General features: G+C 40.9%; 3 protein-coding genes across 4 annotated transcripts in view; 1 reads left to right on the top strand and 2 right to left on the bottom strand.

Annotated features, from left to right (window-relative positions):
- Positions 1-6,663, top strand: part of uba7 (ubiquitin-like modifier activating enzyme 7) — a 54,942-nt gene extending 48,279 nt beyond the window's left edge. For both annotated transcript variants that reach the window (XM_083891839.1, XM_083891840.1), the window contains 2 exons: positions 1,073-1,155; positions 5,937-6,663. In XM_083891839.1, coding sequence (XP_083747965.1) covers positions 1,073-1,155; positions 5,937-6,072 — 219 coding nt within the window. In that variant the 3' untranslated portion in view covers positions 6,073-6,663. The remainder of the gene's footprint in view (positions 1-1,072; positions 1,156-5,936) is intronic.
- Positions 6,664-7,592: 929 nt separating this feature from the next.
- On the bottom strand, positions 7,593-10,360 carry inka1b (inka box actin regulator 1b; the record flags this gene model as incomplete). Its single annotated transcript, XM_083893065.1, has 2 exons — positions 10,241-10,360; positions 7,593-8,534 (listed from the first exon to the last, which is right to left on the bottom strand). Exons 1-2 carry the CDS (start codon positions 10,241-10,243, stop codon positions 7,593-7,595), a joined length of 945 nt encoding a protein of 314 aa, XP_083749191.1. The 5' UTR covers positions 10,244-10,360.
- Positions 10,361-14,999: 4,639 nt separating this feature from the next.
- LOC310929167 (guanine nucleotide-binding protein G(i) subunit alpha-2) overlaps positions 15,000-18,873 on the bottom strand; it is a gene marked incomplete at both ends in the record, with an annotated part of 59,171 nt that continues 55,297 nt past the window's right edge. The window contains 3 exons of the mRNA XM_083891886.1: positions 15,000-15,190; positions 17,201-17,354; positions 17,659-17,788. Coding sequence (XP_083748012.1) covers positions 15,000-15,190; positions 17,201-17,354; positions 17,659-17,788 — 475 coding nt within the window. The remainder of the gene's footprint in view (positions 15,191-17,200; positions 17,355-17,658; positions 17,789-18,873) is intronic.

The raw sequence follows: 18,873 nt of genomic DNA on the forward strand, positions 1-18,873 counted from the left end.
GATTTACTTAGAGGAACAAGATTAAGAGATTGAGCAGATAAAGCATGTTAGGACTCAATCTGATCTAAGTGGAGCTAAAGCCCAATTTATACTCCTGCGTAAAGTGCTCTGCGTATGTTACGCAGAGTCCTCTGCGTCGACGCAGAACCTGTTGTAGAGTCTCTGCGTCGTCTCCGACTGCACGAAATATTTTTTAAGTGTCCGTCACTCCGTCAAGGGACAACGGAGACGGCAAGAGCTGCGATTGGTCCTCAGGACAGGCCGAGCTAACGCTGCTCTGTGCCGGCTCACAGTGAGCACCGAGCGTCCACAGAGGCGGAGCTGATCCCCGCCGATAACGCCGCTGCCAAACTATAAATACGTCATATCTTAACACACACAGCACATGTTTAGACTCTAAATGGCCAATTTCTCGCCTCAAATTATCTTAAAACTGCGTTCCGTCACACAGAAAAGTGACAAACGGCCACTGTTTCAACAACAACAGTCTTTCTATCTCTTTCTTTCTCGGACGCCATTGCTCACTGTAGCCAGAAGCACAACAACCTTGCACAGCGCCCCCTACTGATCGGGCGGGAAATTGCAGCGCGTGTCCGTCACCACGACGCAGAAGTATAAAGGCTCGAGGCGTCTCCGTGGTGACGCAGACGGATAACGCATACCCAGTCGGAGAAGTATAATGTGGCCTTAACGCAGTTTTCTTTCTCTACCTAAACACAGCACCATCCTATGCTGGAACGGGACAGTGTTTTCATAATATGAAATAGTTTACATGTAGTAGATTTATCTGTTTCTTTTGGCACACACCTTTATTGCACGGCATGTTGGTTTTACCGATTCCGCTGAAGTTTGCTCCGGGGAGGCAAAGGCGGGGGGGGGGAATAAATTGGCAAGGTTTTTCTTATTTGCTGCTGCAGGTTTCCCTTTAACCTTTGACCGTCTGGGTTCCTTGTGGAGACGCAGCAGAGGAACCTGAACCGCTGTAGTTGTCATAAGCAAGGATGCATTTCTTTCTCTCTGTTGCGGATCGCGTTGTTATGCAGGCGTAACCGAACCGTTTGTCTTTGTGCAGGACGAATACAAATTGAACGTCTGCGGTCTCTACTACGGCGCTGCCGTGGTGTACAGCGGACAAGTGGAGCGGCTTCAGCAGAGGTACGTCGTCCACCACAGCACCGCATCCCGTATACAGCAGCGGTCGCCCAACCACCGGGCCGCGGACCGGTACCGGGCCGCGCAGAAAGAAGAAATAACTTACATTATTTCCGTTTTTATTTATTATCGGGGGTTTTATTTTTTAAAAATAACCAGATTCCCTCCGTTACACTTGTCTATGACTCACTCTTGACGCATCCCGAGGGAGATCGCCGGTCGGTGTTCGACGTATTCGGCCTAAACACCTACACAAAAATAAGTAAACGAACTAATGGCCAACACCTGCAGACCTCACTCACTCGCACTCGTTACTCTCTTGCCACGCGCATACCGATTTTTGATGAACAACAAACAAATGCTGAGTGCTGATCAATAGTTTTTTTGCGCAAGCAATTTAAGTTCCCAACTCTTGTTCCAAATATGACGGACTTCATTCAGCGATTTAAACAAATATATCGACATTATAACGAAACGTTTACTGCCGTTTTGTGTATCTTATTTTGAAGGCACGTTTAAGCGTCACCATAGCGACCAGAGAGCGTCAGGGGGCTGTTTGTTTGTTTGTTTGTTTGTTTTATTTGCACAGAAAAAAAAAATACATAATATTTAATGCGATACACAATAGATAAAAACAGGTGCAGGAGGAGGGATAAAGCATTTATAGCTTATACTAGGCCCCAAAAATGAATTATTATCGATAAGTAATATAGCAAAATAATACATAAAATGTAGTAACAATCAATAAGGATAATCAATTAATTAATAGACTAAATTAAGATAGAATAAAAACGTATATATATAAGATTACTACAAGAGGCTAGGATGACTTATGAGATGGGTTTTCAAGGCTTTTTTAAAGGTCAGAAAAGAGGAAATTGTTTGTATATTTATCTGAAGACTGTTCCATATTGTGACACATTTATATTTTAGGGAGGACTGTGCTAATGATGTGAGGAAGAGAGGAACATGGAGTTGATTTCTTTGCCCAGTATAATAGTTATGTACAAGTGAATTAGGGTTTAGGAAATGATCAAATATTTTGGGGAGATTGTTGGAAAGAAAGTTGAACGTGAATATACTAATTTGTAGTTTATTGATATCGTGGATATTGAGTATTTTAAGTTTTTGTATATAGTTATAAGAGTCTTTTGAGGGATGATGTATTTAATTTTCTCAATAACTCCAATTATTGGCTGGTCTGTGAAAATATTTCCTGACATTAAAACCGGTCCGTGGAGCAAAAAAAGGTTCGAGACCCCTGTCGTATACAGTATACACACACACACACACACACACATACGCAGCCTCTGCCTCACACATTACCAACAATAAGCAGCCGCCCGTTTGTTTGTTTAGAAGACTAATGGCAGGATGAGGTGTTTCCTGCGAGCCTGCGAGGAGAGAGGCTGTTGACACATTCACGTGCATCACTGACCACTGATGATTGAGACCTCAGTCTTCTTCTTCTGTTTGTAGAGGATAAGAGTTAAGGCCACATTATACTTCTCCGACTGCGTAATGCGTTATCCGAGCCTTTATACTTCTGCGTCGTGTTGACGGACACGCGCTGCAATTTCCCGCCCGATCAGTAGGGGTCGCTGCGCAAGGTTGTTCTGCTTCTGGCTACAGTGAGCAATGGCGTCCGAGAAAGAAAGAGAGAGAGAAAGACTGTTGTTGTTGAAACAGTGGCCGTTTGTCACTTTTCTGTGTGACGGAACGCAGTTTTAAGATCATTTGAGGCGAGAAATTGGCCATTTAGAGTCTAAACATGTGCTGTGTGTGTATAGATATGACGTATTTATAGTTCGGCAGCGACGTCGTCCGCGGGGATCAGCTCCGCCTCTGTGGACGCTCGGTGCTCACTGTGAGCCGGCACAGAGCAGCTTAGCTCAGCCTGTCCTGAGGACCAATCGCAGCTCTTGCCGTCTCCGTTGTCCCTTGACGGAGTGACGGACACTTGCACAAATATTTTGTGCAGTCGGAGACGACGTAGAGGCTCTTCGACAGGCTCTACGCAGAGCACTTTACGCAGAAGTATAAATTGGGCTTTAAAGAGTTAAATTAGTGCCAACCAGTTTCTTTCTTTCTTTCTGCATGTGCACAGTCACGCTGTTCAGACCTGTTCAGCACACGCGAGCGCAGCATGCACCCTCAGGGAAATGTTTTTTGATTTTCAAGGAGGAGGGAAAACGAGAAATAAATCATGTTTCATTTCAATTAAAAATAAAATATTTCGTACATGACTCAAAACGGTCTTTTACGTAAACCTCGCTGTGAGGTCCTCTTGTCGAAAACAGCCTGTGCGCGTCCTTTTTTTGGCCGTTTTGGATGTGCTTTGTCTCAGGGGAACTGGAACTTGTGTTGTGGTTAGATTAACCAACAGCTGGAGAGAGGCGGTGTGTGTGTGTGTGTGTCCACGGCAGCCTGTTCATGACAAAATGCCCTCTGTGGTGCTCACTCACTTCCTGTGCTGTCGTCGTGCCCCGAGCTTCCTTTGTTGGGCCACTGTAGGGTGAATGTTGGAACTTAGGTTAAAGATAAGATTATATGTGAAACGGTGGTAAACACTTTAGATCAGGGAACACATATTCAGCATTAACTAGGTGCTTACTAGCATAGATGACTGTTCAAAAGTTTGGGGTCACTTAGAAATGTCCTTATTTTTGAAGGAAAAGCACTTTTTTTCAATGAATAATGAATTAAATGAATCAGAAATACACTCTATACATTGTTAATGTGGTAAACGACTATTCTAGCTGCAAACGTCTGGTTTTTAATAGAATAGAATATGTACATAGGTGTATAGAGGCACATTTACAGTGTTCTAATGGTACATTGTGTTTGCTAATCGCGTTAGAAGACTATTGGATGATTAGAAAACCCTTGAAAACCCTTGTGCAATGATGTTAGCACAGCTGAAAACAGTTTTGCTGGTTCTTTGACGAAAGGGCAAAATTATTATTTGGAATAAAAATCGTTATTTCTAATCTTGTCAATGTCTTGAATATATTTTCTATTCATTTTGCAACTCTTTTGATGAATAAAAGCGTGACTTTTAATGGAAAAAAACACAACAACAATTGTATAGGTGACCCCAACACTTTTGAACGGTTGTGTCTATAAGTCGCACACTAGCCCTTCATTAGTAATCATTCAGCACGTATTGACACTTTATTCTTCATAACCTTATTCTACCTCTATTATGACATGAAATAAGATTTTTTTTCCTACATATGGTGTTAATACGTGCTTAATATTTACTTTAAAAAAAGGGTTAGTATGCTACTTATATGCATGTTAGTAGCACCGAGTTAATGGTGAATATGTGTTCCCTTATCTAAAGTGTTACCGAAACAATAAAAGGATAAGATTAGTGATCAAAGACAGTGTCTTTTTAGTGTCTGATCCAGACAGTGTATGGTGTTCTCCATCCAAGGCTATCCAATCTGCATTGCTGGAGTTAAGCCCAATTTCTACTTCTGCGTAAAGTGCTCTGCGTAGGTTACGCAGAGACTCTGCGTCGACGTAGAGCCTGTCGAAGAGCCTCTGCGTCGTCTCCGACTGCACAAAATATTTTTTAAGTGTCCGTCACTCCGTCAAGGGACAACGGAGACGGCAAGAGCTGCGATTGGTCCTCAGGACAGGCCGAGCGAAGCTGCTCTGTGCCGGCTCACAGTGAGCACCGAGCGTCCACAGACACGGAGCTGATCCCCGCCGATAACGTCGCTGCCAAACTTTAAATACGTCATATCTTAACACACACAGCACATGTTTAGACTCTAAATGGCCAATTTCTCGCCTCAAATTATCTTAAAACTGCGTTCCGTCACACAGAAAAGTGAGAAACGGCTACTGTTTCAACAACAACAGTCTTTCTCTCTCGGACGCCATTGCTCACTGTAGCCAAAAGCACAACAACCTTGCGCAGCGACCCCTACTGATCGGGCGGGAAATTGCAGCGCGTGTCCGTCACCACGACGCAGAAGTATAAAGGCTCGAGGCGTCTCCGTGGTGACGCAGACGGATAACGCATACGTAGTCGGAGAAGTATAATGTGGCCTTTAGCATGTCCGCTGTGCCCAGCAAGAGGCTCTTTGGAGCACATTCTAAGCTGCTGCCCTAAAGTCCTGAGAGAAGCGAGGTTTACATGCCACCATCTGGACTGGAATGCAGCATAACAAACATCAGCACGACACAAAAACATCGCCTTTGTCAGGGCTAGGGGAAAATAGCAAGGTCCCAACCGGACTGCTAGCTTAAAGTGGACCTCCTGAAGTAGCTTAAGTTTCCAGAATCACATCGCAAGGATACCTCTCAAGGCCAGATTGTTCCAAGCAGGTTGGAACTTACAGTCCCCTTGGAAAGACGGGATAGAGGAGGCCCATGAACGTAAGAGGGCCAAACATCTGGAGCTGGTAGAGGCCTGAAGACCCAACGGTTGCAGGGGCTTCCAGGGCAACCTCACTGCTAAGGCTCCTTAGCAATAAGAGGGTTGCCAGAGAGGAAAGCCACCAGTAAACATCAGTGAAACAGCAGAAAAAGCTTCTAGGTAGTTGCATGGAGAAGCCCAACGCTGCTTTGGACACAACCACCCGAAACACCCCATAACCCTGGGTTCATCACTGGATGATGTGTCCAAGCTGTACCTTCTAGGTCTTTCCATGAACTAATCAGGAGAAAAGAAAGTTGCATTTGTGTTTTTAAAGAACACACAAATTGTCTCTTGTTGAATTCACGATTTTACAAATGACCGTGTCACTATACTTTATATTTTCCCGCAGTGTGTCCGACGTGGTGAGAACGGCGTCCAAAGCAGAAATCCCTCCGCACAAGAAGATGCTGGAGTTTATCCCCTCGTTCGAGGAGGAAGAAGACGACTGTTTGTCGGTGCCGCCCATCAGGTACCTGCTCCTGTGACGCCATCGACAGGAAGGAAGTTTCCCCCGCGACGTTTTCAATGTGATAAAACACGATCAACCTCCGGCATCGTGTCGTGCAAAAACAGTTTGACTTTGTTGCCTTAGCTTCTGTTTCCCCCTCCGCTGTTTGCCCGCGTCTTTATTTTGCTTCACATAGCACTTTGTGGCTGTTTAACAACTATACTGGGATTTTTAGTGGGATCACAATTAATGGGAAACTAATCAGGGTTCGAAGGGTTCATCTTGCAGGCTTTTCTTTTACGTTATCTGCCATTAGGAGATTATGAAGATGCCGCCAAAGGCTTATGGATAAAGCAAAGCTCAACTAGTTTTGAGATTTAATATATATATCCTGCTGAGCTTGATGTTAAAGGGGAATACCAAAAAAAAATACCAAAAAAAACTTGGAACACAAGGTACAATACTTTGAAGATTCTGTCAGATTTTTTCTGTCTAAATCCTCTTCTTAACAAATGAAGAAACCCCCGAGCGAATCAGAACAGAGGCTGCCCTCGTGTTATGTGTACTGCGTTGTCTTTATTTGCACAATTTTGCCACAACCTGCCAATATTTATAGATCCTGCAATTCTGTAACTGTGATCCAAAGATTATTTGTGATTAAATCCTGTTTGGACAAGAATACGATGATGAAAGTGTCTCGTTTTTCGAGCACACCGTGACCACATGCCCAATCGTAGGCGTACTGCTTTGTTGTTTTAGCGATGTTATGACGACTATGTAGTATACTTGTATTTCTCTATTCCCTTTTTGAAAATACAGGAAACGTACGTAGTTTTATAAGACATATTTCAGAGAAGAAAACGGTCGTGCCCTCACACGTGAACATTAGCACGACCCTGGCTCTCATAAAGTTGCTATTATTATACATGTTATTATTCACGTTTAAAGGCGCCATATGTAAGAATGTGGTCAAAAACGGTTACTACATTTAAATTCAAAATACCGAGGTCTTTTAGGTTCCGTTTTCTGACGTAACTGGCAACCCGTGGTTGCTCGGCAGCTGAGACTCTACTCACTGCAATGATTGGTAGACGGCGGTAGGTGGCGCCACATGACGCCAAAACATGATTTCAAAACATAAACATGATTTGCAGTCTGCAAAATATTTTTTTTAATGCAAATATTTTGTCTGTACTGTTGTTGTTGGTGAGTTCAGTTTGTTATATGAACATTATTCCTGAGTCTCTGTGACATATTAGGAAGATTTTATGATTTATTACATAATGCACCTTTAACTGATTATAAGTTTGCTAATATGAGACCAAATTTCAGTCTCATCATTCCAACCCAAATGCCAGAAATCACAGAATTTGCCAGACAAAAACAACAAAGCGTGTGGTTTTTAAAGCACGTACAGCGGCTCAAGCTGAAATCATAACACAGTCATTTTTTTTTTATTAAATACAATCTTTTATTCCACATGTGCGAATGTTAAAAAAATAGAACCATCTTGTTTTTAATGTCTACTTCAACGTGTCCCTCGGTTACAGTCTCGACTCAGATGTATCCAATGATGTCGTTGCATATGATGGGCTGTCGGCTGCCCGTCTTCATCAGAGCGGTGAACTGGAAAAAGTCCGTGTCCAGTTGATGGAGCCCAGTGTGCGACTGGTGGAAGAAAGGCTTGAAATTCTGGAGTCCCACGGGGCAGGACATTCGTTTGGGAGGCTCCGCCGCTCTGCTGACTCTCCTGGAGTCCGCCGGCCTCAGCTTCACCTCCACCGTTTTAGACATATCTCCCAGTCTCTTCCGCATGTTGCCCAAGATGTCCCTCGCCAGGCCTCGACTGGCACCGGGTGTCACGTGTGCCGGCTCGGGACACTCGGGCAGGTCCATCCAGTTCTTTATGAGGTCCGCAAAGCTGTTGTCGCCCAGGACGAGAGGCTGCCTGTTCCTGCTGCTGCTCAGCAACTGCGTGGTCCAGTCCTCCGGGTCAGAGGCCTCGTACGACGTCCAACGCTCCAGGCAGGCGTCCGACGTGGACTTGGGACGGACGCGGCCGGAGGGTCCTCGGTTTGTGCGGAGGCAGGCGGACGAGGAGACTCGCACGTTCCTGGTCCTCCTCAACACCACGCCTTCGTCTTGCCAAGAGGCCTCGGAGTAACCCGAGTCAAAGTCAACGCTCTGCTCACTCCCGGGGGAGCCTTGTGCGAGGCGTTCATGCTGCTGCTGCTGCTGCTGCTGCTCTTCCTCCTCTTCCAGAGGGCTGGCCAAGCAACAAGCAGAGTCATATGTGCCGGCTTCACTGGCATCAGAGACACGCAGCTGAGTGATTTGGTCCTGCTGTGCCTTCTGTTTGCAGAGTCTGGTCGCAGCAAAGGACCGGACGCACGGTTCACTCAGCGGCCTCGGCCTGCTGATCTGCTTCAGGTCCTGCAAGGATCTCATCATGCACTGCACTTGGTCCCGGAGGCAGTCGGTAGACTCTCCCAAACACAGCTACACACAACGAAGAGAGGGAGAAAAACAAAGGGTTTAGTGGGTGCGGGCGCAACTGAAATGATACAATAAATCATCAGAACTTAAAGAAAGACAGAGACCACAGAGCCGTTGAGAAACCGCGCTCGAGCAGAAAAAAGGGCTTCATTTCAAGAACTGGGCCGATGGGATTTTTACCAGCTGAGATCACTGTGCGCTCTATGACCGTGTAACAAAGTCAGGCATTCCTGACAAACCTCAGAGCAGCTTTATTGAGACCATCCCGCGCCGTATGATTTCAGGGAATGAAAAAGTCATGGCTCTGAGCACAGGATGCACGTTTTATTCTGCCCGCCTCGCTGAAGCTGCAGAGGGGAAGTCGGAAAACAAAGCTGAATCACGGTGGAGTGCAGTGGCAGAGGCCCGCTTATCCTCTCGGATTCCCCCACCCCCCGAACTTGCAGGATGTGGACTGGTCTGAATTATAACGCAGGAAACGACTGCTAGCTGTTTTTTAGAACGACACCGCGATTAGTTACGAATCAATCCCACGTTGCCGTTCGATGACGTCGAGGCTCTTTGCTCTGCTAAGAGAGTGGCCGTGGATTATCAGAGGACAACACAACGCCGTGATGTTATCACAGCTGTGGGTGCTGAGCTGAACCATTTGTGCCTCAGGGGGGAGACACACAGAGACACACAGAGACGTCCTCAGTGGGAATCTGCTGTGGTGGCTTCACACTGCGAGAAGCAGCCAGTCACTCACTTACTCATCGTTTGTGGCAAAGATGATTTGGTTTGGTTTCAGTTAAATGTGACTTTAGGGCTAGAATATAATGTAATATACAAAAAAAAAAGGTTTTCAAACAGTCACGAAAGTAAAAATATGAACTGTAATCACAATTAAGACACTAATTACAGCAGTTACTATATGGTAATAGTATGGTAATAATTGTAAAAGGGAGGTGATATTAACCCTTTAAGGTACGCACCAAGAAAAAATATTTCTTTGCATTTTTTATTATTTTATTTTATTTACTTATGATAACAATGACAATCAATAGTTTTTATTTTATTTTTTTTAATTAGAACCTACAGTATTTCAGATACAGGCCTCTACCAAACGGTTGAGACGTCTGTTCATAATAAACCTGGTTTGCATCAATCATAAAGTACAACATTCAGAACAAGTGACATTAAGTGTTAGTGAGTTTTCAATGAGATATAGTGACTTAAAGTGTGCTCGACCAAATGGTTGAGTAGAACCTTAAAGGGTTATTATTATAATAATAATTAAACGTTTGCAATGATTGCAGCTCAATATTGCTTCACAACACAAGGAGAATAAAACTTACGGGAAAAATAGTAAAAGTCTCAAGTAAAAAAGTTAAAATAACCCTGTTTTAACTTTGAAAATAAAACAAAAGATGCAAATAAGACGGTAAACTACAACACAGGGTGAGATAACATAGTAAAAGGCGAGAGTGAAGAGGTTAAAAACCCCTGTTTTAACTTTAAAAATAAACCGAAAATGCAAATAAAACACAACACAGGGTGAATTAACAAGGAGCTAAAGTCGACTTTTTAAAAATCTATAATATTAAGGCACTTCCATCTTATTTCTAATAACATTTCCAGGTTGTTAATAAGTTATTAACTTGTATGAGACAACATGTTGTGTTGTCCACGTCTATGAAAGCACGTGCAGGAAAAAGACAAACACTCACCATCGCTTGAGCGTAAACGTCTGCAGAAGTTCTGGATCCTGAAAATCACTGGTCTTCTTCCGATTTGTCACTTTTCAATCAGAATGAACGAGAGTCCCATCACATGCAGCTCTCTCTCTCTCTCTCTCTCTGTGTGTGTGTGAGTGTGTGAGATCAGACTCTGTCTGTGGACTCTCACAGTCCTGAGCTTTTTCCTCTGCAGCCAATCAGCGCAGAGCAACACAAAACCAGCCAATGGCGAGAGTCGAGTGAGAACAGCGGGGGAACTCCACATCTGGAGCTGGTTGATAAGCTCTAACTGACATTTAACAACAACTACAGCAGTAATAATAAATCATTATTATGATACATTTGCAAAGCCATGGTTTGAAGTTAAAACATTTAGAATTAAAAAAAAAATAAATTGATTAATGTATTCAATAATGACTAATCTTTATTTGGCAGGAGTTTTTGGTTTTGCTGTGTAGATGAACGCAGATTATAAAGTCTGAAGTTTGTCTTGATTCTGCCTCACTGCTTCATATACTGCTCTGCTGAAATATACATGTCGCCACCTTGTGGATGTCTGTTAACACTTCCTCCCCCATCACCACTAACCCTGCACTATATGAAGGTAAAGCTTTTCACACCCCTGTGTTCAGCTCTTTAACATAAACACAGTCTATTCACGGTTCTCTTAGCGGCTGCTTTGAATTGCAAACTTGCTGTTGGGATCAAGCGAGGTGATGATTTCATGTGGAGATGAGCAGAAAAAAACATTCACGCCTGCAAACTCCTCTTCTCCTTTTTTGTTGTTTTGTATTGTAATTCAGTCAGAGACAAAGGTGTTTTTAATTGCTGTGAGTCTATAAAACACTGAATGGTTTTTACTGTGATCCAGATTGGTTTGATCCGTGTCTGCAGAATCAGGACTAAACACATGCAGGAGAAGCTGCTTTCAGCTTGTTGTTTTTGCCCCAAACTAAAGCTAAATAATGTCACTCTTTTTTTTTTACTCTTGTTTTACTTCTGTGTTTAAATAAAAATAAAAGTATTATCACTTATCTCTCCACCTCAGCTGTAACTGAAACTTTTAATTTCTTTGCCCCCTTTTTGTTCCGTGACCTCTCTGTTTTAATGTTTTATTATTATTATACCTCACATATCTTGGTATATTATATATTTCTCCTTATTTTAAAGCACGAATGCCTTGTTGTCGAAACGTGCTATATAAAGTATATATATATATATAAATAAACTATAAAAAGCGTACATCTTGCAGAATACATATACACACATATATACATACAGTACATATATATGCATAAACACATATATTCATATACATATACACATGTTTATTTCTGTTTTTCTCATAATACTTAATACAATTGAATACACTATTCATATATATATATAAATGTATATATATGTGTATATATATATACATACACACACACACACACACACATACACATATATATACATATGTACATACACATATGTATATATATGTGTATGTACATACACATATGTATGCATGTACATACACACATATATACATATATGTATATATACACATCTGTATTTATACATTTATATATGTATGTATATATACATACATATATAATCTCTACCCGTTGCTGTTACTTTTTGTCATTTTTATCATTTTGTTGTACGGCGACCTTGAGTGTCTTGAAAGGCGCCTTCAAATATAATGCATTATTATTATTATAATAATATACAAATATTGTATTCAATTGTATAATTAAAGTATTATGAGAAAAACGGAATAATTCAAGAGTCATTTCTCATTGAAATTTGCTAAAATCGCATGAACTTGAATAGTAATTTGTACGATGTGTACGAGTCACAAGAAATCAAACAGCAACAAGTGTCCAAAGACTAGAATAAGACAAAAATAAATATTAAAATAATCATAATAATAATCATCTCAAATAGACACAATGGGATCACCAGTAAAAAAAAAAAAAAAAGATGATTGAATCTTTGGCAAAGTATTTATTGTGAAGTATTTAATGGCCTCACCGTGCTTAACAATCACTATATTGATTCATAAATGTGTAAAAGTATAAAATAACACGTTTCTTCTCTCTCTGTGCTCGTTTACTTCGCCTTTATTCCATTATCGTTTTTCCGAACACAACATCCCGTTCTCTACACATCACGCCGCCAAAAACAACGAGATCATTTTGACCAAACTTTATTTACATTGAAGAATAATCACAAAAACAACTTAATCGACCCATTTTTGCCTCGGTGTTTTTTTTCGTGGTGCGAGTGTCTTTAAATGACGGGTGCTGTGAGTTTATAGTGAAGTGGAAATAGCCCTAATTCTCACTATGACGATGGATCGCACGTCTCTAAAGAAGTGTAAACAAATATCAAGGCACAAACATACGGGAAAAAAAGACGACGAAATGGAACTAACGGTACGAGAGAAACCGCGAGCTGACAGGAAGTGACGTACGGAATGTTCTTCAGTGTGTGTGTGTGTGTGTGTGTGTGTGTGTACATGTACAGGCTAATCTATGGACAGTCATGCAGAACAATGCACTATATTACAACTGTGGATATCGATATTGTGTGTAAACATTGTACAAAAAGACATTTCCCTTGATTCGTTCTCATTCTCCATGCTCGTGTTGTTTTTTTTTTTCTAAAAATAAGCTCTGTGCAGTCAAAAGCTTTACTTCAAACATAAGTTAATGTGATTTTTTTGTTTTGTTTAGATATATATATATATATATATTAAAAAAAACATCCGTTATTGTACTGTATTGTCCTCTTATTGAACTTGAAAAGTAAAATAAAACATAAATCTTATAAACACTAAAATCAAATAGAAATCTGAATACAAAAAAAAAATACACTTGGATAAGATCGGTCCTTAAATGCTTACATTTTTTTTTTTTTTTTAACAGTGTTTTCATTTGCAATTATCAGGAGTTTTTGAATTTCAACAGCTACTTTCCATTTAATCCAGTCGGTTCAGATAATCTGTGTTAATCTGATCACAGACAGCCGTTTCTCAGCTGGTGTCTTATTATAAATATGGCTGGGAAATGAAAGAAAAGTGTACGTTTACAGATGATGTAAATCATAATAACACAGAGATTGTGGTGGTTTGGAGGTTCAGTGATTTGTGGAAGTTTCCTAAGCCCCTCCCACTTGCCCCCCCTCACCCCCTCAGGAATAAACTCTGTTAGGGTTTTCATTATGAAAAGCAGTAATCGTCACAGGGCTGTTTGCAGTCTCATGCAGTCTGTATGCATCAGGCATCATCATCATCATCATCATCATCATCATCATCATCATCCTGCATTTTAAAAAAAGACGACAAAGACAACAGTTTAATATAAATATACTGCGATGGTGTAAATGTACATAAAACGTGACATTTACACGTTCGTCCTGCTCAGTGTGGAGGATCCACATCCATCACGGAAAAACCAGGCCTGAAAGACTTTACATGAAAAAAATTGACTTATTAATCTCACATTTTGAAATTCGTCAATCTAGATTAACGGCGATTAAAACTTTGCTTTTTCTTCTAGCGACCGAATGAACGAGTCATCGGACGGTCGTGCGTTTCAGACACCGGTTATATAATTGTACGTTTCTTTGAACTACACAAAACAAACTTGCGTTAACTGCGTTAAATTATTATATCGCGTTAATCTCGTCTGTATTAATCGCACCGATTAACGCGTTAACTTTGACAGCCCTAAAAAAACAAAGGATTGGTTCACTGGAAACGTGTTTTCTCACATGTCGCTAATGTAATTATCCACCGCCAATGTGAGACACGCTTCATTCGAGAGCTGAGGTCAGTTTCAGACCGACACCATAAACATAAATGTAAAAATGTATTACATATTAGTCCTTTAAAAAGTGATAATCTTACTTTACTTATTATAAAGGTATCAAAAGCTTTAAAAAACAGTACATTTTGGCTCCTTTGTGTGAAGATTTGGCCAAAATTCCCGTAACGCGTGTTCAGTATCAAATAAGTCATCGATATAATTATAATTTACGCTTCATATCCACATTACTGTCTATTATACAACGTTGGTAAATTAGGATAGAAACTATTATGGCAAACACACCTGAGGATAACGAATGACCGACCCATTGTGTCCTTTCAATCCCAATGGCTCCCTCTGGTGGCTTTACAGGAGAATTACATAATGGCTCTACTGTACAACAAATGTTCTTTTCTGTTTATTCTTAAACGCACAAATTGCAGCACATTATCACAGTAAATCAGCTTGTGTAGTAATTCACAGAACTTGTAAATCTGTTATTTGTCAGTTTTCAGTTTTTTGCCCATTTAACAAACCAGGAAAAAAAAATAATATATATGCAAATCTGTGGCGTGTAATTAAAATGTATAAACCACTAAAAAATGAAGCTGCTGATTTTCACGAGTCCAGACTAAATATGGCCGCAGGTAACATCAGAATCATCGTTCTCTACCTGATCACTTGACTTACATCCATGACCAAAGAAATAAATACTACTGCACTATTTAATAGATATATATTGGAATTGATTCATCTACGAATAAACCATCAAATTCAGATTGCAGACGGTGGAAAAGCAGGATTTCATCACTAAATTGTCAGATTTATGTTTCAAGTTCTGCACTGAATAATAAAAGTTTATAACTCGCTCATAAATGACTTTCTCTGGAATGATAAACAATAAATCACGTTAAAGGTAAAAGATGAGATTATACCGCGTCGTGTACCTTTTTTTAGAAAAGACCACAGTCTTTCAGGTTGTTCTTTATGATGACGTCGGTGACGGCGTCAAAGACGAACTGCACGTTCTTGGTGTCTGTGGCACAAGTGAAGTGGGTGTAGATCTCCTTGGTGTCCTTCTTCTTGTTCAGGTCCTCGAACCTGGTCTGGATGTAACTGGCTGCTTCATCGAACTTGTTGGCGCCTGAGCGGAGAGAGAGAGAGTTATGGAAGTGATTTGTTTTTAACTCTTAGAACACGGTGCATTTAGGCTGCTTTTTTCATTACTGTGTTTAAACATACAGTTTATACAGATGCTATAAGAAGGTGCAATATAGAGCGTCTTATATCCTTGTTTTCAGCACGACCTATAGGCAATCTGAATGAAAAAAATAAATCACTTTCAACAACTATATAAACACAACCTGAGCAAAAAGTACTCAAAATGTTTAAAATCGGATTGAATTGGTGAAATACGTCACAGTTCAAAGTTCACTTGCCTCGTTTTTTTTATTAACAAAAACAAAAGAATTACACGTCTATTTTGTGACTTCTGCACAATTATTGCATCTTTCTATAACTATTAAAAATGCAACATAAAATGAATCATAACTTTGACTCAACAACACATAAGAAGTCTGAATATGTGACCTGTAAACACACACTCCCAGGATGTCCATATAAGGAGTTGTGTATTATTACCACTGCAAATGACCACGGGTGCACTTAAGGGTTAATGCCATTTAATGTCAATTTTAATATTTCAGAACTTTCCCGAAAATTGAGGACTCAATTCCAGCTCAGTTTGCAACACAATAAATTGTCCCCTTGAACATTTTTATTGGAAACGTGTGATAGAAAATGTGATGATTGGGATATTTTACAATTTAAAACATATTTTTGTTCCTCGCTGACAAATATTCTGGCAGTATATTCATTACTATCGAACCTTTTGAGGTTGCTCAGAGTTTGTATTATGTTAGCCTTTACGTTCCTTATCACGCATTAACATAACAGAAAAATCTTCTTCAGCGCCCACTATAGGAATACATACTTCCTACAGGCACTGCACTATTTAACCTCTTCTTCACGGACGCCCCCCTGTACCAGCAGCGTCACACGCAGCTAAGAACGCCTAGACATCTCTTTACTAAAACCTCTGTCATTTTACCCTGCTTCACTTCAGCAGCATCAGACTTTGCACAGCTCAAGTCTACAATGTTGTTACATGACCTCCATGTTTTTTTAAAGCGGAACTAGACCGGAAGTTCCTATTATCGCTGTTTTTTTTAGTGTGTATCTGCGTCATTACCTTGTTTATGAAGCCCTGACTGTTCAAAAAACAAATAGTTCAGCCACTGCTGAGAACGTTGTGTTTTATTGTAATCTCTGGGCTCAACGAGATCACTGAAAATCCCGTTAACGTTACGTAAACAGCGGTTCTCCTGAACAACCGATCGTCCTGCTCCGGGCACTAGTCTGGGCACATCCTGTTACGTACATTGAACCGCAGAAGAAGAATAACGTCCGTTGTGGAGGTGTTTCACGAGCGACAGTGTCTTCTGACTCTGGGTCTGACTCCGGTTTAAAGTCACAAAGGGACTGTGGCGGGGAGTCGTGAAGAAGCTATTTTTAAACACTGTTAAAACAATGTTTTGATAATGAGGAGCAGTGCATCCAGCGTTCCAGAGGGGGGCGATGCGCTTCTGAGAACGGATGTGCTGGATAGTACTGGCCAATCACAAGACTCTGTCTTCTGGGGGTGAAAGTTCACTCTGAAATCTCGCAGCAGAAAAACACCGTCAGAAAAGAGGATTTCTATCGGCTAGTAACCCTAACCCCAACTAGGAGGTTTTTGACCATGAAAACAAGTTAATATATGTAAGTAGACCTCTATAACTAACATTTATGTGCAACAGGACCACTCTATGTGAGCTTTAAGCTCCTACTGCATATTTTAAAGGTGATATTTGCTTTAAAATGCAATATTTTTTTTAGGCGATCCTTCATTTACGCTGTGTTCCATGTGCATTTACTCTGACACAGTGGCATCTGGTGGAATCTTTATTTTGATACCAAGATAATCAACATAGAGCTTGTAACTGCAGAGATTTACTCTATTTTGGTTTGGCGCATGTCATTTTCGAGCAGGGACTCCAAAAAAAAAAGAGTGTCAGGGAAGAAGAGGTTAAATATAACAGAAGCACAAACACACCCGTGTACTCCGGGAAGCAGATGGCGAGGGGGCTGCGCGTGATCTTCTCCTCAAAGAGGTCCTTCTTGTTGAGGAAGAGGATGATGGAGGTCTCCGTGAACCACTTGTTGTTGCAGATCGAGTCAAACAGCTTCATGCTCTCGTGCATTCGGTTCTAAAGATGACGACAAAACACCGGTACAGGTCACGCTCGCCACTACAAGACAGCAGAACTGCCACCAGGGGGCAGCGCTGCTCAACATTTTATTAAAGAGCGCAATGGAATGTCCTCAGAGCGTTGTTTTAACCACCTCTCTGATGAGAAGATGTACTGGAAAATGAAGGGTGAAATGGTTCAAATCACTTTTATTATAACATCGCACTGGTTTATCTGGAAAATGCAGCGCTACACTCCAACGGCTCCATGTTTTACCACCGTTATCGCACCACAAAGGAGTCAAATATCATCACTCCCTCACCATTTCCTCGTCCTCAGCGAGCACCAGGTCGTACGCGCTCAGCGCCACACAGAAGATGATGGCGGTGACTCCTTCGAAACAGTGAATCCACTTCTTTCTCTCCGAGCGCTGTCCTCCCACATCAAACATCCTGAAAAAGAAAAGGAGATTCATGTGTCATGAAACAATGCGTTCTTAAAGGACCTTTTCAGGAAAAGGTGGAGTAAAGAAAGAACCGGAGGATGGAGAACATTCTGCACGTACATACAGCTTTTTATGATGATGTTTTGAGAATAGAAATGTGGGAAGAGGTCTGATTAAAGACTGCAGGTCTCTATTTTCACAGTAAATTGCGTGTAATCGAGTGAAACGGTGTTAAAAAACCAGTGTGAGCGACAGATAAAGTGATAATATGTTTCTTCGTTCCAGGTTGGCAGGTGTCCAAAGAATCATCGTCGCTTTAATGAGATTTACAAGAGATGACGTCTGCCTATAAATGGAAAAACACGGATAAAACTATAAAAATGTGACTTTTTATTCTTATCGATTGGCCGCATGCATTATTCAGACCAAACAGAGACGCGGTGGCGGAGGGTAAATAGCAAAGAGTTGATCGGGAAACAGGTCACACCATAACACAGGCTTTTTCATTTTTAAAATGTGTGACAATATTACCGATCAATAGTGTTGGGGTCACCTATACAATATTTTGGTGTTTCCCGTTAAAAGTCACACTTTTATTCATCAAAATAGTTGCAAAATGAATAGAAAATATAGTCAAGACATCGACAAGATCAGCAATAATCATTTTTCTTTCGTCAAAGAACCAGCAAAACTGTTTTGCTGGTTCATTGGAAGGCTATAATCATCCAATATAATCATCCAATAGTCTTCTAACACCATTAGCAAACACAATGTACCATTAGAACACTGGAAATGAGCCTCTATACACCTATGTACATATTCCATAAAAACCAGACGTTTGCAGCTAGAATAGTCGTTTACCACATTAACAATGTATAGAGTGTGTTTCTGATTCATTTAATGTTATATTCATTGAAAAAAAGTGCTTTTCCTTAAAAAATAAGGACATTTTTAAGTGAGTCCACACTTTTGAACGGTTGTGTATGTATTGTATTAATGATTAATGACACAAATCTATACCCTATAAGTTTACCCATAGGAACAGGGTAAAGCTTAGGTATTGATATCAAGCATTCAATGGAGTATACAGAT

The sequence above is a fragment of the Microchirus variegatus genome (assembly GCF_963457635.1).
Source record: "Microchirus variegatus genome assembly, chromosome: 7".
Lineage (NCBI taxonomy): Eukaryota > Metazoa > Chordata > Actinopteri > Pleuronectiformes > Soleidae > Microchirus > Microchirus variegatus.